The sequence below is a fragment of the Colletes gigas genome, unplaced genomic scaffold, assembly GCF_013123115.1.
Source record: "Colletes gigas isolate AHSC1104 unplaced genomic scaffold, ASM1312311v1 Colletes_gigas_Sc00104, whole genome shotgun sequence".
In the NCBI taxonomy this organism is placed as follows: Eukaryota; Metazoa; Arthropoda; class Insecta; order Hymenoptera; family Colletidae; genus Colletes; species Colletes gigas.
Genome location: NW_025106730.1, coordinates 95,553 through 118,669, shown reverse-complemented (window position 1 = coordinate 118,669; position 23,117 = coordinate 95,553). Strand labels below are relative to the sequence as shown.

The following is a 23,117-nucleotide window of genomic DNA, read 5'->3' as shown; positions in this document are numbered from 1 at the left end:
ACATTCCGATGTCGACGTACGTTATGAATGATGTACTTTAGTATTTGTCTAAAAAATACATATAATGATGAAAAAATACATGTTCGAATATGTGGATATTAATGGTTTTTTTTTAAAGCAATGTATGTATTACTTGACATAATTTAAATATTATTATAATCTTCAATAACAAATATTATAATTTGCTACAATTAATTTTCCGTACTTGGTGCTTTAAAATATTTTTTTCCAAATGTTATATATAGTGGGAGACAAAATGTAACATACATGTACATAAATATGAAATTAAATCAATTTATAATGAAACTATATTGTATTTTTAAATGGTTTATGGTTGTTTTATAATATTTGATTCTTTATAAGAATAATAAGAACTGTTTGTAAATATTACATATGTTAGCGTCAACGCCTTTCTGAAAAAAGACGCATGTGTCGAGATTAACGAATCTAATGGCGTAAGGCCTTTTCTTAAAGGTATTGTAACGTAGAGAGTAGTAACCGTTAATATGTTATAGATGTTTATATTTGACAGCGATTCAAGTGGCGATTCTACGATGAGAGCACTATGATTCCGTGTATCAAAAATGTATAAGTTCGGAGTGACGACAAGGAGTTCAACGCAACATTTTTTAAAGAAGAAAAAGATATTTTAACAATATGTATAAATTTACACTCAGTTTGTAGTACTCTGTTTCTTCTGGATATAAACAAATAATTGAAAATTTTGGAAATTTGTACAGGTTTCCGTGATTAAAAAAGATTATTTAGAATATAAAATATATTGTGATTCATTACTACTTACTTGTATCATATTTTTAATAATCATTTTTTTCATTTTCTGGAAGTTTTAATTTTCTAACTGCACATTTTTTAAACGAGCAATATGAGTATCAAATGCAACTATATGTTGTTTTTTTAAAAAATGTTTAAACCCTAAAAATTCATATATTTTTTGAATTATCGATAATTAGCAGTATGATGTAATTAGTTCTCATACTAATGTTAAAAAAGTACCTATAAACAAATGAAACCGTTCTTTCTGTGGAAATATGTTTTGAAGTATTTTCAGCAACTCTTCAAGGTTACCTGTCTTCGTATAATTTTGTATCATTTTTGCAAATGTTTTGTAATCAGCTTCCGATAAAGAACGTTTTACCTAAAAGTACGTTGTATATGTACGTGACATTTAAATTGTAAAATATTCCTTTTTAAACAATATTTTATAATTGCATATTTACCGCTTTTAAATATGTTTTGCCTAAAGATTTTTTATCAGTATCATTCGATTCTTCAGAAATTTGTTGAGAATATTTTAAATTGATTATACTGTTTGTGCACGCAGACGACGTAGAAGGACCAGACAAACACTCATTGAATTCAATAGGTAACATTTTTATTTTTCTTTTTTTTGTAACTGGTTCTGTGGTATTCTTTGTTAGTTCACAGGTAACATAATTTTCTTTTAATTTGCAATCGCTAAAATTAATTATAGGCTTCGACTTTGTTGCTAAAAGCTCAGAGAAATTTTTTTTCTTTACATCAATTGTTTTACCAGCTTCTTTATTTTCATTAGTATATAAATCTATATTAAAAGTATCCTCTACTAAAGATGTTACTTTAGACTTGTGTTTCAAAGGATTTTGTGCAGTTCGCGACAAAGTTGTATCAAAAGATGCTGCCATTGCAGGTAACGAAATACTATTATTTCTAAATTGCATATTTGGTTGGGGTAACTAAAAATAAAATTTTTAGCGAACATAGTTACATTTGCATTAATACTTGTACAAACAAAGAAAGAAAACTTACAGTGTGTTCTGCATATTTAAAGAAATCTCTCAAATCTTTTGTAATTACTCCAAAATTAGTAAAATTTTTTATATGAGGCCTTAGCCAAGCAGATAAATACTTCTTGAAACCTGGATTCTCAATCTACAATCACAAAGAATAATAGCACCATAATCATTTTTATGGCGTATTATTCGACCAATAGCTTGATTAACAGCTCGTGATGCTTCGAGTTGATACCACTCTTGCCCAGACAAAGCCTACAAAGAGTTAAAGTATACAAGACAAAATTTAATCTATTCGATATTTTAATATAAATTCAAATTTTAATTACTTCTTTGTTGTTAATTCTTATTTCTTCCAAGTATTGTTGTTTTAATATAACTCTTGGATCTTTCAAAGGTGGAAATGGAAGACCTGTAATTAACACAGCTCTACCATTTGCATTAGCAAAATCGAGTCCTTCACTCACTTTGCCTCTACAAACTGCCATGAAGATAGCTCCTTTACAAGAAGGGTCTTTGATTTTTTCACAATATTCATTTAAAACATTTATGAAACCATCTTTATATTGAGATTCGACATATATAGGCTAGTAAATATAAGAAAATGGTTCTATTACACATATAAATTTGTATAATAATATCTTACATAAATATAAAAAATAATTACTTTATGGTCTGCAATTTTGTCCACAAACCTGTGTTTTGCCATTCTTCTTTACACTTTTTCATTATTGGATATGAAGGAAAAAAAATTAATAGACCATGAGGTATGAGACAACTAAAATTAAATATAGTTCGTCCAAGAGATCCTATATATTTTGGATCATTCCTAAAAGAAGTTATATAATCTGAGTAATATATTAAATATATTCACAATATGTACACAATATTGTGAATGTATTTTTAATCAAAATACCTTGTGTTGTAAGAAGAATTTAAAGCGAAACCATCAGGACCTTGGCTAAGAATACCCACACAAATTTGATCTCCTTTACAATATGCGAATTTTCCAATTGGATTTCAATTGGTATTCCAAGTTCGGATATAAAAGGTTTAATGGAGACAACGTACCGCTTGTTAATATCATTGAGCGTACACCTTGTTCCATTAACTGCTGCATGCTTTATAAAATATATGTATCATTATAGTTAAAATAAATAAAACAGCATATTAATAATATAATACATATTTTACCTGAAACCTGGACTAAAACACCAATAACTGATAACTTTGCCTTCATTTTTGAAAATGGTTTTCTTCGTTTCCCATACATCGTGTTTATAATTTTTTTTGTTCCTCTAATTGAATATATACTTTATAACATTGTTTGACTTTTCCCTGTAGTGTAAGCTATTACCACTGCTAAACACAATTCTTAGCAAATCACTAAATTTTTGAAGCGCATTGCCTTTCCTTGTAAATGGAGAGGCACTTGTAGTTGTTAAGTAAAATACAATTTTATCTAATTTCTCTATTACTAGTTGCTCCTTGCCATGGGTTAACTGTCAAGTAAACTATGATGAAATATAAATATCATAAAAATATTTGATGCATTCAAAAACTAGTTCATAAGTACTTGTGCTTTTTCTAGTAATTCAAAAATATATCCACCAGGAAGCGTATCTCCCACATCGCGTTTATTGATTTTTATAGAATCGATGGTTTTCTCCAATTCCAAAAACATTGCTTTCAAAATACATAAATCATCTGCAGTAAAATCTTTTTGCACATTTCCTGAATTTTCCATAAAAAGATCATTTTGTTCAACATTGTTAACCATATCTTCCATTACTGCTGTTATTCATCAATGCACATTGCAATATCTGTACTACATATCTAGAAAAATTTTGTATAAAATTCATACGTCTTCTTTATTCTTGGCAGACTTTAATATTTTTTAAACACATATGTGTATCATAAATAATTCGTATATATAGTATAATGATTTCTGTTACATATTATCATATTTAATGTATACTTGTAACGATGCTGCTTCTTCACATATCTTTTCAATATTGTGTGCTTCGTCTAAAAGAATAATACTGTTTTGCAGATCTATATTTTGGGATTTTCGTGATTTTACATCTAGCAAGTAATTGTATGGCATGAATGTTATATCTGCATTTTGTTTAAGTTCTCTGGATAAGAAGTATGGACAGCATTTGAATTTATGACCAGCTTTTACTAAATCTTCTATATCTAATAATTCTCGTTTGAAGAAAGGATCTTCTTTTCTAAAGACATTTGTTTTCCATTAATGCTTTTGAAAAGCTAACAAATATTTATTAAAACTTACAAAATATTAGCAAAACATTTTACCTGTTTCAACGTTGTGTTATAATAAAAACATGTTCTAGACTTTACTTTAGAATGACACATATGTACTTTACTCAAAGTGTTGGTCTCTTTGGAAACTTCTGGATGAATGCAAAGTTGATCTCTTGACCCCAGTACAGCTACACTTACATGTTTGTAAGAACTTTTTTTTAATTCTTGCATCGCCTGTGAGAGCTGAGAATGCGTTCTGGATGCATAGATAATTTTCGGCGCTGCCCAGTTAAAACTACTAGAAGGATCTGACTTGCCTGTAGCTTCTTTAAGTCCATTATTTAATTGTTTAATGAAATGTCCTCCACAATTTGGTGTTTCTATTCCACCGACCAATGATTGTGCTTGTAATTGAGCTTTTTTTGTTAACAACCAACTCAAAGAAGAACACAAAAGGCTCAGAGTTTTTCCTGTGCCTGTGATATTTATGTTAATTAGAATTAATGTTTCAATAATATGTAAATATGAAACAGTAAGATTGAGTTGTAACCGGTTGGAGATTCTAGAACACCATTCTTACTATTCTGTAAGCACTCTATTACTTTCGCCATATATTCTTCTTGAACAAGATATGGTTTGAAAGGGAAATTAATAATGACATTATTAATTGTGACTTCAGGCATTGTATTGCTATGAATTTTTTCCGTACTTATAAGGAAATGTCTTTAACATAAAAAATATTGTGTAATTATCACGAACAGGAACATTAACCGCAGATTCCCACCAAAACTCTGCACTAAACTATTTACTATTAACTGTATATAATGATGAAATTTAATTCGACATATTTCAAATTTAATAAATTCTTCTATTATAACAAAATAGTATTAAAAGAGGAATAGAGCAGTATTTGAAAATGAATATATTTAATTTAATACATTGCTAAAAAACGGTATTTGTATTATTGTATCGTCCTTCTACGATAAGAAGGCACAGCGTGTTAACATCCCCACTCTTGCTGCAGTCCGCTAATTCACTGTCACCCGTCACCGATCTTCGTCACCGTTATCGACCAATACCTGTGAGTCGCCGGACTGCAACAGGAGTGGGGATGTAAACACGTTGTGCCCAGAATGCTGGGACATTCGATGAATCGAGATTTTTTAATCGAATGCCGATTGTCGCGAAGTCGAGTTTTAACTGTTACAAGAGCAAGAAGGAAAGGCTGACATTCGCCTTTTTTCTTGATTTCCCGAAATTGCACGAAATGTCGAGCTCACATACATGTGGCTCGTGCGGTAGCATGCTGCTATCCCCACCACTCAGTTAGACGCTAAGGAAGTTTGTCGTTTCTAGTGTCGACGTCGATGCACTCAATTATGCTAAATCTGGCCACAGCGCCCCGGTGCACCCGGGGCCCGGGGCTCTGTCTGGCATCTTTGATAAAAGGTCGTTGCCATAAAGATATCCTCAACATTACAATCGTAAATTTCACTGGGAATTGGTAAAACTATAGTATGCATTGCTTATATGCGATAAATTGAAGCGTCAATTATATCATTAAAGGCGTTTAATTTTATTTTTACAAATCAAAATTTTCTTTTAAATATAAATTTATTTACTGTATCGTATACTATTGTATTTGTTTTTAGTTAAGCGGAGATTTATTTATAGTATAAATTAAAAATGCGTTTAGTAATTTGTGATACAGTAGATTATGTGGCAGAATGGTCTGCCAAATATGTTTTAAAAAAAATAAATGATTTTGAACCAAATGAAAATAAATATTTTGTTCTTGGTCTTCCAACAGGTATGTGTCTTCTTAATTATTATAATTTATAATGCCAATTTTTAATATAAATCATATTTATTTTGATTTATTATTCAGGAAGTACACCTTTGGGAATGTATAGAAAACTTATAGAATATTACAAAGCTGGTAAAATTTCCTTCAAATATGTAAAAACATTCAATATGGACGAATATGTTGATTTACCTGGGAATCACTCTCAATCTTACCATTATTATATGTATAATAATTTCTTTAAGTATATAGATATTGATCCAGAGAATGCACACATTCTTGATGGCAATGCATCGGATTTGGTAAAAGAATGCAATGATTTTGAAAGAAAAATTAAAGCAGCAGGTGGAATTGAATTATTTATTGGTGGTATTTGTTTTTATTTATATGTCGTTTACCATAATGAACAAATTTATAAAAAAAAATCAATTTCTAATATAATAAAATATTATTTCCCAGGTATTGGTCCAGATGGTCATATAGCTTTTAACGAACCTGGTTCCTCCTTGGCATCACGCACAAGAGTAAAAACATTAGCGCAAGACACATTGGAAGCCAATGCAAGATTTTTTGAAAATGATATTTCGAAAGTTCCAAAGCAAGCATTAACTGTTGGTGTGGGTACGGTAATGGATGCTAAAGAAGTAATGATTCTTATTACAGGATCTCATAAAGCATTCGCACTTTATAAGGCGATAGAAGAAGGTATAAATCATATGTGGACTGTATCAGCTTTCCAACAACATCCTCGTACAATAATTATTTGCGACGAAGATGCAACGCTAGAATTGCGTGTGAAAACTGTAAAATATTTTAAGGTATACATTTAGTCATTTCTATTTGTAAGATTTTTTAAACAAATTCGTACACCTTGTTTTTGAGATTGAAAGATATATAAATTTCAATTGTAATATTGTTTCATTGAATTAGTTTTCCAATGAATTTATACATATTGGTATATAGGCTCTCAGTGCTGTACATCACAAATTGATTGAGGAAGATGGAGATGCAATCCCCCGTCGTTCAATACAAAACAATTAAAATGGTAGTTATTCTCTTCAGTATTGTTTATTGTTAATAGATCTGTATTTTGTTTTTATCAAAACTGTATATGTAATTGAATATAGTGACTATTGATTTTTAACATATGATAGCTCATTGATACATTAGATGTTTGCAATATAGTTCACTAGATTTTATCAAATGCGTAGATATTGTATTTAGGTATTTTGGATTATTTTAGTTCGTATGATTATCATAATAATTAGTTGTAAGATAATTAAGATGTAAAAAGAAGGCGATATAATAAGTTAGATAAATCAATTTATAAAAGTTAATTATTCAATAAATATCTATAATATATTATTTTTTACAGAATTTATGGGACACTCATAGCAAATTAATTGACGAGCCTGGAAAAATATCGATATAATACGATGTACACTTTGCTGTGTTATACATAAAGAAAATATTAAATGTTTGACATAGAAAAAATTTAAAAAGATGGATCCGAAGATTTTACAAATGCACGATTTTCGTGTATATTTACTTAATAAGCTATTTCTAAATGAAAACACTATATTATATACTTGTTTGAATAGAGATGAGTTATTATATTGTTATAATTTCTATTCTAATATTACAGAAATGCCATATTTTTGTATCATTATACTTTTCCATAAATAAATTTACCCTTATCATATATGACTTTTTAGTATTACCTAAATTTATGAAACTTTTTTACTGCAAAAACTTTGAATTTATTTTGAATGAAATTGAAAATCAATTGAAATAATAAGAGAAGGTGATTTGATGAGTTTGGGCGGCAAGGAATCGAATGTGTTTACGTAGTATAATCGGTGTGCGTCTTTAACTATCTACTACATAGAAGCTCTTTTCATGGTCGTTCGATCACTTTCACTTTATTTTCTTAGAATTCTATTTTAGACATAGTTAACAAATGTGTTGGCGATGCTTAAGCAGCATTTGTGATTTATGTTGAACACGTACTACGTTTTTTTTACTTAAGTTAGTGACGTTAAATATGTAAGAATAATGAATATAAAGAAACAGATTCACGAACTTTTATTAGAAATAAACGAAGCGTCACAAATATTTTCGGCTATAAGTAGATTATTGTGATGAACGTACATGTATATTTAAAAAATCAATTTTCCTCTTAATAGTCTTCCTGGTTGTAAAATGCCCAATTAAAACGAAGACGAATCGTATATAGTAAGTGAGAGAGATCATTAGGAGGAAACAATCGTTATCATTGTAGATACGGAAGATAAGTAAAATTGGGAAACAATATGTAATTTGGGATTTGATATCATACTACTTTGCAGATATTTAACGTTGACATTCGAATTACACATTAACACACGTATTGAATTAATTGATAAGAAATCTCTAGCTCTTATTGGTGACTGGTTTTATAAATTCAAACGATATCAGTACAAGAAGTATAAATTGTTTCGCGCAGTTTCTTTAGTCGTATCTTTCGTCAAACAGCGATTACTCTAGGCGTTCAGTAAATATAAAATTAAACGACGGAACATTTTCGCATGTAATTATGAATAATAATGACCAAAAGGTGAAAGAAATTGTGCTCCGTGACGTAGAGCCTGTTCTGCAACAGAAGCTCGGAAAGTGTGTGATCGTTAAAAATTTTACAACCGAACCCTTGTTGCCACCCGGTGAGAATTACGGAAGTACGATCCTGAAAGTTGATGTTGAACTGAAAAATAGAAATACAGGGAAGAAAGAAGATCTTCGTCTCATCGCGAAAATGTTACCGCCTACGGAATTCCAAAGGCTTATTTTTAATAGTTCGCAAACATTTACAAAAGAGATCTTCATGTACGAGACCATCGTGCCAGCATATAATAAACTAGAACTCGAATCTGGAATAAAGGAGAGTGAGATATCTCACATTCTGCCGTATTTTTATGGATCCAGACTATCCTTGCAACCGGATGGTGATATAGACGACGACGCTGTCTTTCTTATGGAGAATTTGAAAAGCAAGGGCTACTACAATGGCAACAGGATCGAAGGTGTGTTTAATAATTTATTTTAAAAAAATAGAATAGGTACTGGGTCAAATAACGCCTAACAAATCAATATGAATAATATAAATAGTATAATCGTTAACATGATTTTTGAATGTACTAAGGAAACGTAAAGTAATTTTAAAAAATGTTTTTTTTGAGATTTGTGGCGTCGCCTCCCATGCTCGCCACCAGAGGAGTCGCGTTCTCACAAGCGCTTGACCGATCTCTCGGTTGCTATACATATACATATACGATCTTCAACCAACTTCCCAATACATATCCCAGTCATCTAAGCACGGCCTGCTAGAAAGCCTTACTGAATACTGATGGGTCCACTAGCTAGGCCGGACGAAACGCGCGCGCGCTTTTTCTTTTTCTGCCTTCCTACGATTCTTACGAGGTCCTACCTTGCAGCAAAGCAGCGCCACAGATTTGAAATACTATTATTATCGTTCCATATTTTGTCGATATGTAGTGCTCTAAACGAAGAAAAATATCGGCACCACAGACGAGGTATACGAGTTTTTTGACCTTTCACCCAATGTATTTTTTCAGCCCATTTTTCTAGGGCTCTAGAGCCCCATTATCATTTTCGTGTTACTCATAATATTACCAGCAGGTTACACAAACGAACACAAGAGGAAGTAAGACAGAAAATGAAATTACAGAAACATTCCTGGCCACACATTTATATTTTCGGTAAAGAATTTTTTTCTCGAAAGTACGTAGGATTTCGGAGGTATGTGTATTCACCAAAAATGATTGTAATTGACCCCTGCCATCGAAAATAATTTTTCCAGAGTGATTTGAAACTTTTCAATTTCGCCGAAAAATTTAAGCACCTACCCCTGTCGATTTATCTTAAAACTTCGTTTTTGATTTTTAGTAATTTTGTTTGACGGTCTACAGAAAAGCTGTCTAATACTTTTTTGTAGGTACCCATGAGTTCTACTTCAGAAAAAAATTTCATTTAAATATATGCACTATTGTAGGTGTTATGGTCGTTTGAAAATTGCGTTTTTTAATCCGTTCCATAGTCAACTCAGATGTATTCACGCACACACTGCAGCGTCTGCCCATAAATCCTAATTCAGTGCGTAGTTTCTGAACTGACCGCCATCCATGAAAAGGGGACGTTAAAATCACCTCCGAATTTTCAAGTCGGTATGACAGTCAGATTGGGCCACGAAAGTCCATAAGGTAAAATGTTTACTCGTATCACAGACCAGGTATATGTATATCTCGTCTGTGCTCGTATACCTCGTCTGTGTCGGCACCTTATGGAATTCGAATTGTCATATCTGCTCAGTGATATTCGTCTCGCAAACAGAATAAATTCTAAATACTTTCAGCAAGATAATGCAGTACAATAAAAAAAAGTGATTTCTATCGAAAAAATAACTGGAAATTACAAAACTTTTGTAAATCTAGAAAAACCCAAATAATGGGGAGGGTACAGTCCAACAAAAAATTCGAGATTTCGAGGATCGAAGAATCCCATCTTTAGAAATTATAAATCAAAATAAAAATATTAAAATTTTCGTACTGTGGCGTCGCCTCTCAAGCTCGCCACCAGAGGGGTTGCGCTCTCGCAAGCGCTCGACCGACCTCTCGTTGCTATACATATACAGGGTGTTCGGCCACAACTGGGAAAAATTTTAATGGGGTATTTTAGAGGCCAAAATACGACGAAAATCAAGAATACCAATTTGTTGATGGAGGCTTCGTTAAAAAGTTATTAACGTTTAACGTTTCGCCCGTACTGAATTTTTTTCTCTAAAGTGTGTAGGATTTTGTAGGTATGTGTATTCATAAAAAATGATTGTAATTGTTAAACTATGTGATTTATAATCTCGAATATCGCGCCCTTTTACTATAGACGGCGCAATAGCGGGCTGTATGTATAAGGAGCGCACGGCGCCCATATCACTCTCTCTGCTATGAGGTGTAAAAGTGCAATGAGTGTACAATTATTTTTTTGTTCTATTAATTAATGTTCCAAATAGTTGTTTATTTTGTTACCATTAAATGTAAAAGATAATATATTCTTATTTCAAACTAGTGCCCGTGCAATACGGTGTGATTTGTTTCACCATAAAACCCAACAGTAATTGACCCCCGCAACCGAAAATAATTTTTCCAGAACGATTTGAAATTTTTTAATTTAATTGTTAATAACTTTTTAACGAAGCCTCAGTCAAGAAATTGATATTCTTGATTTTCGTCTTATTTTGGCCTCTAGAATCTCCCATTAAAATTTTTCCCATGGGTGGCCGAACACCCTGTATACAATCCTCGATCGACTTCCCAATATCCCAATCGTCTAAGGCAGGCCCTGCTAGAAAGCCTTACTGATGAGTCGACTAGCTGGCCCAAACGAAACCCGCCCCCCCCCCCCTTTTTCTTTTTCTGCCCTCCTACGATTCTCAGGTGTTAGTACAAACATATACACAGTATAAACACGACAAAAACATCGTTTGAAAGAAAACTCTTCTGTTTCGATTATTCTATGTAGGTTACGATTTGGAGCATTCGGAAATGGCAATTAAAAGTTTGGCAAGATTTCACGCTTTAGGTATGGCAATGAAACTGAAGAAACCCGAAATTTTCGAAGTGTTCAAAATGCACTCGAAAAACTGGGAAGTAGAAGGTAATTCCGAAGATTTCTTTGCTGTGATATTGAAGAAAATAAAAGATGATCCGGAAATGAATCCCTATTACGATAAATGCTATAAAAGACTGAATGCTGCAGCAGTAATGGATTTTTGGACAGATACCCCATGTGAACCTTGGATGACAATTATTCACTCTGATCTTTGGGTGAACAACATAATGTTTCATCGAAATGAGAAGGGTCAGGTTGAAGATGTGAAATTTGTCGATTTTCAAATATACGTATACAGTAGTTGTGTACGGGATTTACTTTTTTATTTGTTTTCGAGTGTCAAGACCAACGTCACAGACGAACAACTCGACATTCTCATGGATTTATATTATGACGCACTTGTAGACAAATTAAATATAATGGGATGTGATACGTCTTCTTTCAATAAAGAGGGATTCAGAGAAAAGATAGCTGAAGATGCTTCTCGTGAATTTCTGCATTTATGCTTTATGATAAAGATACTCACGTTGGACATCAAGGAGTCCAATTTTAGTTACGATAATATGCAAAATGTTATGGTTAATTACGAGGGGAATCAGATATTCGTTGAACGACTCCGTAAGATTGTGCTTTACTTCTGTAAACATAATTGGATATAAATATATCGTCATAGTAATAATAAACCAGGTTTTTGTTTATTTATAAAAAATATCTTTATGATCGTTAAACCATTCCATTATTATTTCGAAAAAAATAATTCGTATTGCCGAATTAGATTCTTACACTGAAGAATTTAATCTGTAAGGCAATATCGCTTGTTAATGTATAAATTGATTGATTATATCTTATCTGTTGTTATGGTATCATTTTACACGATTTTTAACTTACAAATGAAATAACAATTCTGCAAATGGTAGAATAAAAATATAAACGGTAAATAATTCATCATTTTTAATATACATATATAGATTTTTATGAACTAAGTTCCATAAAAAATAAGGAAAGGTATAGAGGGTGTTCGGCCACCCCTAGGAAAAATTTTAATGGAAGATTCTAGAGGCCAAAATAAGACGAAAGTCAAGAATACCAATTTGTTGATAGAGGCTTACTCTCCGTTTTTATTTTGAGCACCTTTAGGTTAAAAGAGATATCTAACAATTTCATTTAACGCATTGGCGAGCATTCAAATAGTGTTCGACTATGCGTTGAACACCGTCCATTTTTGACAAGTAACGTTTAGTAACAGTTTCAAATGTATACATTTAAAAAGCATACAAAATACTTAAAATAATAAAATAATTCTTTACTCAGTTTTCTTCATATTTATCTTCTTTCACGACTCCTTGAAACTAACCGAAGTGTGCGCGGCACTTCAGACAGCTTCGGAGAGTCGAGAGAGAGGGCAAGTATCAACCTGTCTTTCTCGACCATTCGAAACTCATTCGAGCTCACGCACACGCGATCGGGCATTAGTGTACGAAAGTGGAAGAGGAAATTCTGAATATATCTGGTAAATGGTATACCGTAATATTTAAGAACTTTATTGGACCTAATGAATGTTCAAATCATATTAAGTATTCGTTGTGTATTTTTGTTATAAAATATATAAATGTGTTTCTATTATCAGGACGTTATGAGGAATAATTGACTGTTAAGAATTAATGTACTATGAACCGTTTGGATGATCCTCCGAGTCTCATGAAAGGCAGAAAACCATCTTTCATTGGAATGAACGGTATTTCTTAATCGAATTCTTATCATTCTTATTATTTTTACACTTTCAATTTCTATTTAATACTCTACATGTTCCATACGTCCTTTGTATAGTTTTAATACTTGTTTGTGTTAGTATATGTTATATCTAATAAGTCAATGAACATTTATCAGAATTAAATTTTCAATTACGATCTGCAAAGTTTTAACCTTCATTAGGATAGAAAAAATTAAGTTGTACATAAGAAAATTAATATTCAGATCATAAATGAATTGATATTGTATCAATATTAATAAGTGTATTAAAAATGATATAGTAATAAACTAAACTTAATATATACATTAAAGTAATGTTATTTACCAATAAATATTCAATTTATTTTTCAGGAGGTCCAGAAACTGACGAGCAACAACGTTTAAGATTTCAGGTTGAACTAGAATTTGTTCAATGTCTTGCTAATCCAAACTATTTGAATTGTATGTTCATAATGATTATTGAATATTTTGTTAATTTGTTTTCAAATGTACTAATAATTGTTACATTATAGTTCTAGCACAACGTGGTTACTTTAAGGATGCAACATTTATAAATTATCTCAAATACCTGTTATATTGGAAGGAACCTGAGTACGCAAAATATTTAAAATATCCTATGTGTTTGTATTTCCTAGATTTATTGCAATACGAACACTTTAGAAGAGAAGTAGTAAACTCTCAGTGTACGAAATTTATAGATGATCAACAAATATTATTATGGCAACATTATACCAGACGTAGGACAAGACTATTACAAGCTGCTGCTGAACAAACACAGCATGTAAATCCTCAAAACAATGGTATTGTACAACCTAAAGTTCCTTGAGTAATATATGCAAAAAAACAGTATTAAATGGGTCCATAAAATCTGTGACACCACATAAGATTATTTCTATAATATAGTTCCTTATCAGAATTGTTTTATGTGTTATGTTTTTTGACTGTGATAAATCACAAATAAAGTACTTTTCTATGTTCATTATACACCTGTCATACTTTTCCCTCTTTTCCTTCTATCTGTCATTAATATATAAATTATATTTAAAATTTAATATTTTAAAAGAAGTTACTATAATAACAAAACACTAAATGTATGTACTTTGTATTTAACAAAATTACAAATCGATCCTCTCATAATTAAAAAAAACATAATTTAAGTAAATAAATAATCGATTACAAAAATTAAGCTTTTGAGATGTATTGAGTTTGGTGAAGTTTATTAATATTATGGAACCAATGTAAACAAATTGAGATAAAGACACTCCAATTGTAGAATTTGATTTTGGACGAGTGATGCTGAAACCTGAATAGAATAGACTATTTATGCTTCAAGACAATGGAAGGGATGGAAGGTTGTCATCGAAAATGCAGACTTTGACACCCTTAGTAAGTCTACTCGTTTTATTTTGAAATATTATGTATAAATATAATATTTCAAATAATATTTGATTTCATTTATTTATCATCTCATAAGATTCTGTTTTGAAAGAATTTAATCAAGGTAATAAAAATTATATCTGCTCAGTAGTATGTTCATAAAGGTATCAAACTATATTTCATAATACTTGGCCTTTATAATTAAATTACTAATGTGATATTAATATCACATTATTAATGCATTATTTTCTAATTGATTACATACATTTTTATATTTTTTACTTGGATGTCTTATTTAAAATTCAATTATAAAGTAATTACACATGTATGTATAGTTTGTATTTTATGTACAATGTATTAATTTGAAATTACAAATGGAAATGTATGAATACTCTATACAAAAAAATTAATAAAATATCATTTAACATTATTTTATCATCTAAAATGATAACATTTCTAAATTTTTATCGTTTCTCTAATAAATATTTTACTTTTATAGTAAAACTTATATTTAATTTAACAGGCAGTGACAATTGATTGTTTCTTTATAATTATTCTAACATTTGATATTTTAATGTAACAAATAATAAATATAGATTAATCTACATTATAATCATAACCTAATACGTTCTTTTTTATGGAGAATATAGTACACAATGATACATGTTGATGAATATTTTGCTGAATTTATAAAGACAATTTTATCGAAAATACTGCATACATTCATTTTCAAATATAATAAAAGAAAATTTGTTTCATACATGCAATTTGAATTTTGGTTTGTTTCAGTAATAATGAATAAACCACAATCATAAATCTTAAAATACTAAATGGATATAAAGAAAACTAAAATATTGTTGTAGTTCAATCAGATATTCAGTTCAAACCACCCAGTAGAAAAATTATTATAATAAACAAATCTTTATAATAAAACATATGTTAAGTAAACAATAAAATAAATCAATCTCGTTCTACAACATTGTATCAACGTTATTGACCATTGTTTATTAATAATGAACATTGAATGTTTAGTGACAGTAGCGTGACTAGGGTTAGTGTTACTTTCTTGGACCCTTCCAGTAGAATTAATCGGTTAAAGAGGTCAACGCGAGAATAATATTTTGACCCTGTATGAAATGAAACAATAAAATACAGATTGCGAAGGATAATAGAAAGACAAGAATTTCAACTCGAGGATTAACAAATTTCGTAAATTGTCATTCTGGTGTTCTCTTTTGATGGTGTTACCCAATGCGATCCACACTCTCTCATCTCCTAGTCTCGCCACTGCTTAGTAATCAAGATAGTTGAGTCCTTTCAAGAATGCAACATTAAATTTGTATCTATTTTTATCTTGTAAGATCCTACCTATCTTTCACTCAGAATTTTTATTCTCTGTAAAATTTACTAATATACCATTTCCAGCATCCACCCAATCTTCTGAGAAGAGTTTTGCTCTAAGTATTTCTCTTTCTGAGAGATCTTCGTCTGTGTGCGTGTTTTCATTGTTTAAATTCCCATTATTCTTCTTTTCTCTTCTTTTCACGACCAGTAACTCTGAATCATTTACTGAATCAGGTAAAATTTTACTCTCAGTTTCTGGCAAAATTAGAGCTAGTGCTCCAGACACTAAGCAAAGCATTCCGATGATTATTAATGGAACGGTGACTGGAAAGTATTTTTCCTGAAACAAACATTGATAATTAGGATATTCGTAAGAACGTGTTTTCCGTATTGATAGAGTTTCTGATGTAAATGATAGAAGTTTAAAATTTTACCAACGAATGTACCTAAATACATTTTTTAAATTTTCCTCATTCTTACCGCTGCGCTGATCGAATAAGTCGGACAGTTTCTTTGAAAAAACAATAATTATAATTACATTTATTCTTAATTTAAAATGAATTCACTAATTTTATAATATTTTGTTTGATTTTAAATAAAATTTGCACAGTTGTGCGTCTAAAATGTAATTTCTAGCCTCCCATTGGTTAACAAGTATTGAGAAGAATTCTGAGTACAAGAGCATATAAATGATACGCGAATCTTACCGATAATAATACGTGCGGTGTGCACAAACTGCCGATTTTCGCAAAAATGGTGCACAAGCCTAAACAGGTCCCTCGTACAACTGTTGGATATATCTCTATTGTATACAAATACACTATAGAAATTACACTCATTACTGTTACTCTGCCAAGCAATAACAGAATGGTTTTCGCGAGATCTGAAAATAAAACCATAAATAATGAATAAGAATTTTAGATCTTATATGAATTGCTAAAAATCATTATTTGTACGATCAATATAATTATTATACAGGGTGTTTGGCCACCACTGGGAAAAATTTTAATGAAGGATTCTAGAGGCTAAAATAAGACGAAAATCAAGAATATCAATTTGTTGATTGAGGCTTCGATAAAAAGTTATTAACGTTTAAAGTTTTGCCCGTACTGAATTTTTTTCTAGAAAGTGGGTAGGATTTCGGAGGTAGGTCTATTCACCAAAAATTATTGTAATTGACCCCCGGCAACTGAAAATGATTTTTCCATAACGATTTGAAATGTTTTTTTTCGTTGAAAAATTTCTTCACCCTGTTGACTTTTCTCCAAAATTTATTTTCCATTCTTAGTAGTTTTGTTTGACGACCTACAGAAAAGTTATCTAATACTTTTTTGTAGGTACCCATGAGCTCTACTTCAGGAAAATGTTTTATTGCAATATATTCACTATTATAGGAGTTATGGTCGTTTGAAAATTGGACCACTTTTATGGGGTTTTTCCAACTTTACGGGGTTAAGGAACAACTTTTCGGATATTTTTGGAATTTCTACATATTCTGCATCAAAATACACGCAGTTTACATTTTGAAAAATTAAAATCGTCCAATCCGTTCAGAAGTTATGACGTTTTAAAAATACGCATGAAATTTCGGGGAACCATTTCCTCAGATTATACTTTCGGTAAGGAATTTTTTTCTCGAAAATGCGTAGGATTTCGGGGATATGTGTAATGACCAAAAATGATTATAATCGACCCTTGCAACCGAAAATAATTTTTTTAGAATGATTTGAAATTTTTTAATTTAATTTTTTAATAGCTTTTTAACGAAGCCTCAGTCAAGAATCTCTAGAATCTCCCATTGAAATTTTTCCCAGGGGTGACCGAACACCCTGTTCGTATAACCCTTGTAGAAACCAAAATATCGAAATACTGGTATATGAAAGTACCAAAAATTTAGTTTCAAAACATTAATTTTGTAACTGCCTAATACAATTTTGTAGGAAATGCAAATAAACATATGTTTAATTTTATCAATTTTCTACATTTGTATTTCTATAAGTGTTGTATAGATAAGGGCCTTCATTTACAATTCTGCCTTGGAGTCAAAAATGCTGTCAAGACAGCCCTGCGAATAAGTATTTGTTATTTAAATTATATACCGATTCCGATCATGGGCTTCGACATAATGATGATAGCGGCCGTCAAAATACAAATAATACCGCTCAAACATTGATATACAGACATCGGTACTCGTCTGCCGTATCGAGACAATACAAAATAGAGCAATACATAAGTTGCAATTTCTAATACCCCTCCAAGTGCGAAAGCAACATGCCTGTTGACGGATAAATTCGGTACAAGTGCCATGAAAACATAAAACGCCATAGAAGAAGTCAACCTTGAACAAATAGAAAATAAACATACTATATCATACATACGTTTAAAAAGAAATAAAAACATTTTTTTTTTCTTTATGGAGTCTTCTCCCAAAATATTTGAAAACCATTGATCTATACTGTAAGATCAAAAGTTATGATAACAAAAAATAAAGATATGCTTGTATCGTCTATAATGTCTATAATGCCTTTGAAAATTAAATCATGTTCGCAAACATATTGGTTATTCAAGAGAATATAGATACCTATTTATTAGTAGCAAGATTATAAAACAGTTTAGTGTTTCACAAATATTTTTTTGTCTAAAGAGTAAGTACCTGGAATCTTACCATTGACAAACCAATGTTATGCCATATTTTCTCATTAGTATGGACTTAAATAGTTTCTTCAGTTCCTGTTCCGTTTTCACATTACTAGATTTTTCTTCAATTTTGCTGCTTATCATCTCCTCGTTGTTGCGTAACATTTTCTTTTTCGCGGGTGTTCTTAGTTCTACAACATCGTACTCATTTTTCATGGATAATCGTTGATTACAGGCCGGCTGTGATATCGATTTTGACTTTCGATGACTTTTTGAACTCGACGGTGTATTTCCCTTTTCCTTTTCTCCATTTCTGCACTGAAAAGTTTCTGATGCCAACTCTGTTTTCGAAAACTTGTTTTCTAGATTTTCTGAAATTGCCCTCAAACTTGTTTCTGAAAAATACACGCAAGATATTTATCAATAATATTTATCAAAATTCATGAATTCATCTACGTTGCAATATTGTCATCAGTTTAGCAATTTAGGAGGAATTATACAAAGTGTTTCTTGCAAAGCGATCGAAAGGATCATCTCCAAAATATGAAAAGACGATATGGCATATAAAAAGTACTTGTAACGAGCATACTTTTGGAATATTAGAAATTGTTGTATCGATTTTATCTATTTGTTGACATTCTAGAGTTTGATCAAAGCAGTCAAGAAAATCTGAAAGAATTTTTGTAAAAACATTTTCAGGATATCCTAAAAAGTCCAGATAAAACTAACATTTTTTTCTTTGTTAAATAAATTATCTTTATTATTATCATTTTACTATGTTTTTTTTTCTATTAAATATGGTGAATAATCATTGCCTTTCTTACTTTGAACTTTTTGTTGAGCAACGTCCATATTATTGGTCAGTAAATTAGTAGCTTCCTCTTTCATATCGCTATCGATTTTCGATTTCTTCAAATCCGTGCATGAAACACGCGACTTCCTTTCTGGCTTAACCGGTGTCAAGTTCTCGGTTACGCTTGTTTCAGGTTTGGCGTCATTTTCCCTGCGCGATCTTGCGCAACAAACGTTGTACTTTGCAATACGTTCCACCGCCATGTCTGCTTCTGTCGTTTTATCCTTTGCTAGTAACCATCTTGGCGATTCTGGTATAATCCTAAAAGTAAAATTAACAATTAATTCCGATTTACTGTCTTTTAAATCAAGATCTATACTGTATAGTTCGGAGTACTTCGGCTCATAAAGAATCTTTAAATAATTTTAAACCAATGGATTAGGTACGCCAATTACGCCAATGGGAAACAATTGTTCAATCAGATAATTGTTACTGTATTAATAAAGATTAAACTACATTTTGTTTGTACTCGAGTTCATAGCTTTCGGATGGATGCTATGTTTAAATTCAGCGATTTACCCATAAATATGTGTGAGAAATTCGGACAAAGAAAGTTGTATTCTTTATCAAAAGGTTATCAAAGGGGACCTAAAATACGCGTTTTGCAGTAAAATATTCCCTTAAATCAGAAATTACATTAAATAAGGCAAATAAATTTCCGTAAAGAAATTTCAATATCGTAGTCACGTATGTATCTTCGTAACAGTATAAGACTGACATACATATGTGATTCTTTCGTGATAAAAAAAATTAATTACCAAATATAAAGTACGGTGACCGCTGTGGGAACCGAAACTGCCAGCTGTAAAATTCTCCAGTCAGGTATGACGTAGCTGAGCGCGGCCAAAAGCACCAAACCGATCGCCCATGCGATTTGCATTACTAATGCGACGAAAGTCCGGGCTTTCGCAGGAAACAATTCCAAAGAAAGAATGTATGTTGAATTCTGTAGTCCCTGAACGAAGACTCCTTGAAGTCCACGAAAGGCCAGGAACGTCTGGTAGTTCTAAAATTTATATTACATTTAAGAGGAAAAAGAGAATCGTTCTTACATCATAAGAATAAAATCTAAATACAATAGAACGTCAATTAATTAAAATATTGATCTTAGAAAAGACTATTATCGGTATAAAAATGTTATACAGATAAATTGCAAGCCTTTTTGGCCAGCTCTTAAAATGTTTGAATTTGTGAACAAATCAATTTTTTAAATTTAAAATGTGATTAACGTAGACTGGTTTTTTAATTTTAACTGGAATACAAAAACGGTTTATTTATATTGACGTTTATACAGGGTGTTCGGCCAACCCTGGGAAAAATTTTAATGGGAGATTCTAGAGGCTGAAATAAGACGAAAATCAAGAATATCAATTTCTTGACTGAGGCTTCGTTAAAAAATCATTAAAAAATTAAATTAAAAAATTTCAAATCGTTCTGGAAAAATTATTTTCGGTTGTAGGGGTCGATTATAATCATTTTTGGTCATAACATATACCCCCGAAATCCTACTCACTTTCGAAAAAAAAATTCCTTACCAAAAATATAATCTGAGTCCAGAAATACCATACCGCCGAAATTCTACGCATTTTCGAGAAAAAAATTCGAATAGGTGCCTTTTTCGGGGAAAAAAAAAATTTCAAATCATTCTGGAAAAATTATTTTCGGTTGCGGGGGTCAATTACAATCATTTTTGGTGAATAGACATATCTCCGATATCCTGCGCATTTTCGAGAAAAAAATTCTATACTGGCGGAATTTTAAACGTTAATAACTTCTTAACAAAGCCTCCACCAACAAATTGATATTTTTGTTTTTTGTCTTATTTTGGCCTCTAGAATCTCCCATTAAAATTTGTTCCAGGGGTGGTCAAACACCCTGTGTACTGTATTTATAAATGTTTAATGTTCTCTATTCTGCAAGTTGAAAACTTAAAAGAATTTATTTACCTGCACAACGTATAATGCTACGGCCATTGTACCTTGTGTATAAAGACAAATCGCCTGAACCGGAAGTCTTCCTATGCGATCGGCTAAAAGACCAGCGATCCAAGCACCCATTAAAACCCCAATACAATAAACAGTTGGGCCAAGAAACGTTAAATATTGTTTCTCGCAAATTAAACCCCACTCCGTTACTACGCTAGTTTCCCCGAACTCGGTTGCAAATTGATAATCACCGAAACACAAGTCAGAATCCACAGATTCTTTGAGACCGAAAGTCCCATTGATTGCAACGGTCACGTTGCCAAGTTCTTGACAACCGTACGTTCGTCTCGTTCCATTTCTTTCCTATAATAGGAAAACAAATCTTCAATTTTCAATACGCTTTATTCAGACGTGGACGTTTTACAAAATTTTCGTAATACATTATTTTTAAATTAACTTCCAGAGTTATTTGAGAAATAATCTATATAAAAATAACACCATTATTTCATGAAGTATTTCATATGGAATCTTAATTAACATATTTCCAATTGAAAGATTTATTTGAAAAATAATTACTAAGCTGAACTAATACAAAGAGCGAGTAAATTGTTTCTTGTTAATCGTTATCAAGAAATTTAAAAGGCATTAAAACGTTTGGACAATTTTATTGTACAATTTGTTTTTAATAGATCGTACTTTATTCAACAAGTACTGTATTTTGCTGCTACGCATTATGTAAAGTTGTAGCTTTTGTTTGTATGCAAAGACAGATTCGCCATAGAAAAGTATCTCGGTACTTCTCGCCAAGCAAAAGTTCCCGAATGCATGACAGTTACTTTTGTTCGAATGTACAAGACATAATATTTGTAAAACTACGTTCGTTTAATATGATCATTAACCCTTTATTATTTTTTAAAAAAGTTTACATCTGCAAACTTCTAATTTTTTATTCCCAACTTTTCATACATTGCACACATTCTTACAACTTTTTGCAATGCTCAATTTGTTGGAAACAATTAACTACTGAAGTTCATTTTGCTTATTCGTCTATTTTAATGGCAACTAATTTAATTTACATCAAGTTATATTTAATAAATAATTGGATTCTTTGAAAAATGCAGTAAATATTTCTTAGACAAACAAAACAAAAAGGAAACAAAGCCATCTCTAAATTAAACTAAAATCCGAGAAGCTTACCTGACAATAAAATTTCGGCGTGTAATTGTGGAAGACTGGCAGCGCGTGGCTCATAGCGACTATGACATAATTAATGGCCAGCAGGAACACGATGACCACTTGGAAGCAACCAACTTTTATCTCTTCGGCATTCATTTCTTATGATAACTACACACGATCGTCACTTTTTTCCCGCAAAATCTTGCGTCAGGATGCGATCGATAGCGCCAAAATGATTCACAGTTTCAAATCGAAAATCCATCCAGCGGCAAAGTGGAACGACTTTGTAATTCTTAACGCACTGATACCGGCACGTTCATCCATTTGTATTCGAAAAATACTGCTTAAGAACGCGCGTTAAGAAAACATGACTGTTATTATCGTTGAATCGAAAGATTTTCGGAGAGTTAAAGAAAGTACGTTTGTAGCATCCCGCTTCGAAACGCCGGGAACGAATGGAAATCCGTGGCTGCGGGTAAAAGTTGTCGCGGAGTCCGAACAAAGTGTCATCCGTGAGAGTGAAGCACGCACTA

The 23,117-nt window shown here is 31.4% G+C and overlaps 4 protein-coding genes and 1 pseudogene across 7 annotated transcripts; 3 read left to right on the top strand and 2 right to left on the bottom strand.

Annotated features, from left to right (window-relative positions):
• Nucleotides 1-250: 250 nt before the first annotated feature.
• On the bottom strand, nt 251-4,794 carry LOC122404108 (annotated as a pseudogene).
• A 693-nt stretch (nt 4,795-5,487) lies between these two features.
• Nucleotides 5,488-7,414, top strand: LOC122404118 (glucosamine-6-phosphate isomerase). 3 transcript variants are annotated; one of them, XM_043408019.1, is made up of 6 exons: nt 5,489-5,573; nt 5,711-5,868; nt 5,947-6,231; nt 6,322-6,680; nt 6,826-6,907; nt 7,238-7,378. In XM_043408019.1, exons 2-5 carry the CDS (start codon nt 5,745-5,747, stop codon nt 6,901-6,903), a joined length of 846 nt encoding a protein of 281 aa, XP_043263954.1. In that variant the 5' UTR covers nt 5,489-5,573; nt 5,711-5,744; the 3' UTR covers nt 6,904-6,907; nt 7,238-7,378. The 3 variants fall into 3 exon arrangements, with proteins under 3 accessions (XP_043263953.1, XP_043263955.1, XP_043263954.1); XM_043408018.1 differs by having other exon boundaries at nt 5,488-5,868; XM_043408020.1 differs by lacking the exon at nt 6,826-6,907 and having other exon boundaries at nt 5,488-5,868; nt 7,238-7,414.
• An 855-nt stretch (nt 7,415-8,269) lies between these two features.
• LOC122404106 lies at nt 8,270-12,182 on the top strand. The gene is made up of 2 exons (XM_043408002.1): nt 8,270-8,921; nt 11,434-12,182. Exons 1-2 carry the CDS (start codon nt 8,438-8,440, stop codon nt 12,180-12,182), a joined length of 1,233 nt encoding a protein of 410 aa, XP_043263937.1. The 5' UTR covers nt 8,270-8,437.
• Nucleotides 12,183-12,974: 792 nt separating this feature from the next.
• On the top strand, nt 12,975-14,583 carry LOC122404109 (mediator of RNA polymerase II transcription subunit 31). 2 transcript variants are annotated; one of them, XM_043408010.1, is made up of 5 exons: nt 12,975-13,033; nt 13,151-13,258; nt 13,624-13,713; nt 13,785-14,072; nt 14,546-14,583. In XM_043408010.1, exons 2-5 carry the CDS (start codon nt 13,192-13,194, stop codon nt 14,581-14,583), a joined length of 483 nt encoding a protein of 160 aa, XP_043263945.1. In that variant the 5' UTR covers nt 12,975-13,033; nt 13,151-13,191. The 2 variants fall into 2 exon arrangements, with proteins under 2 accessions (XP_043263945.1, XP_043263944.1); XM_043408009.1 differs by lacking the exon at nt 14,546-14,583 and having other exon boundaries at nt 13,006-13,040; nt 13,785-14,237.
• A 1,115-nt stretch (nt 14,584-15,698) lies between these two features.
• LOC122404110 (solute carrier family 22 member 8-like) lies at nt 15,699-22,740 on the bottom strand. The gene is made up of 8 exons (XM_043408011.1): nt 22,606-22,740; nt 21,430-21,771; nt 20,242-20,489; nt 19,455-19,744; nt 18,659-19,025; nt 18,093-18,331; nt 16,701-16,876; nt 15,699-16,333 (listed from the first exon to the last, which is right to left on the bottom strand). Exons 1-8 carry the CDS (start codon nt 22,738-22,740, stop codon nt 16,025-16,027), a joined length of 2,106 nt encoding a protein of 701 aa, XP_043263946.1. The 3' UTR covers nt 15,699-16,024.
• Between the last annotated feature and the right edge of the window lie 377 nt (nt 22,741-23,117).

Coding starts and splice junctions, on each gene's coding strand:
- LOC122404118 (XM_043408018.1), top strand. CDS start 5,745: ATGCGTTTAGTAATTTGTGATACAGTAGATTATGTGGCAGAATGGTCT. Junction 5,869..5,946: donor TGTTCTTGGTCTTCCAACAG/GTATGTGTCTTC, acceptor TTTATTATTCAG/GAAGTACACCTTTGGGAATG. Junction 6,232..6,321: donor AATTGAATTATTTATTGGTG/GTATTTGTTTTT, acceptor ATTATTTCCCAG/GTATTGGTCCAGATGGTCAT.
- LOC122404106 (XM_043408002.1), top strand. CDS start 8,438: ATGAATAATAATGACCAAAAGGTGAAAGAAATTGTGCTCCGTGACGTA. Junction 8,922..11,433: donor CAATGGCAACAGGATCGAAG/GTGTGTTTAATA, acceptor TATTCTATGTAG/GTTACGATTTGGAGCATTCG.
- LOC122404109 (XM_043408010.1), top strand. CDS start 13,192: ATGAACCGTTTGGATGATCCTCCGAGTCTCATGAAAGGCAGAAAACCA. Junction 13,259..13,623: donor ATCTTTCATTGGAATGAACG/GTATTTCTTAAT, acceptor TTTATTTTTCAG/GAGGTCCAGAAACTGACGAG. Junction 13,714..13,784: donor TAATCCAAACTATTTGAATT/GTATGTTCATAA, acceptor GTTACATTATAG/TTCTAGCACAACGTGGTTAC.
- LOC122404110 (XM_043408011.1), bottom strand. CDS start 22,740: ATGAATGCCGAAGAGATAAAAGTTGGTTGCTTCCAAGTGGTCATCGTG. Junction 21,772..22,605: donor CGCCGAAATTTTATTGTCAG/GTAAGCTTCTCG, acceptor TTCCTATTATAG/GAAAGAAATGGAACGAGACG. Junction 16,877..18,092: donor GAAGCCCATGATCGGAATCG/GTATATAATTTA, acceptor TTTTATTTTCAG/ATCTCGCGAAAACCATTCTG.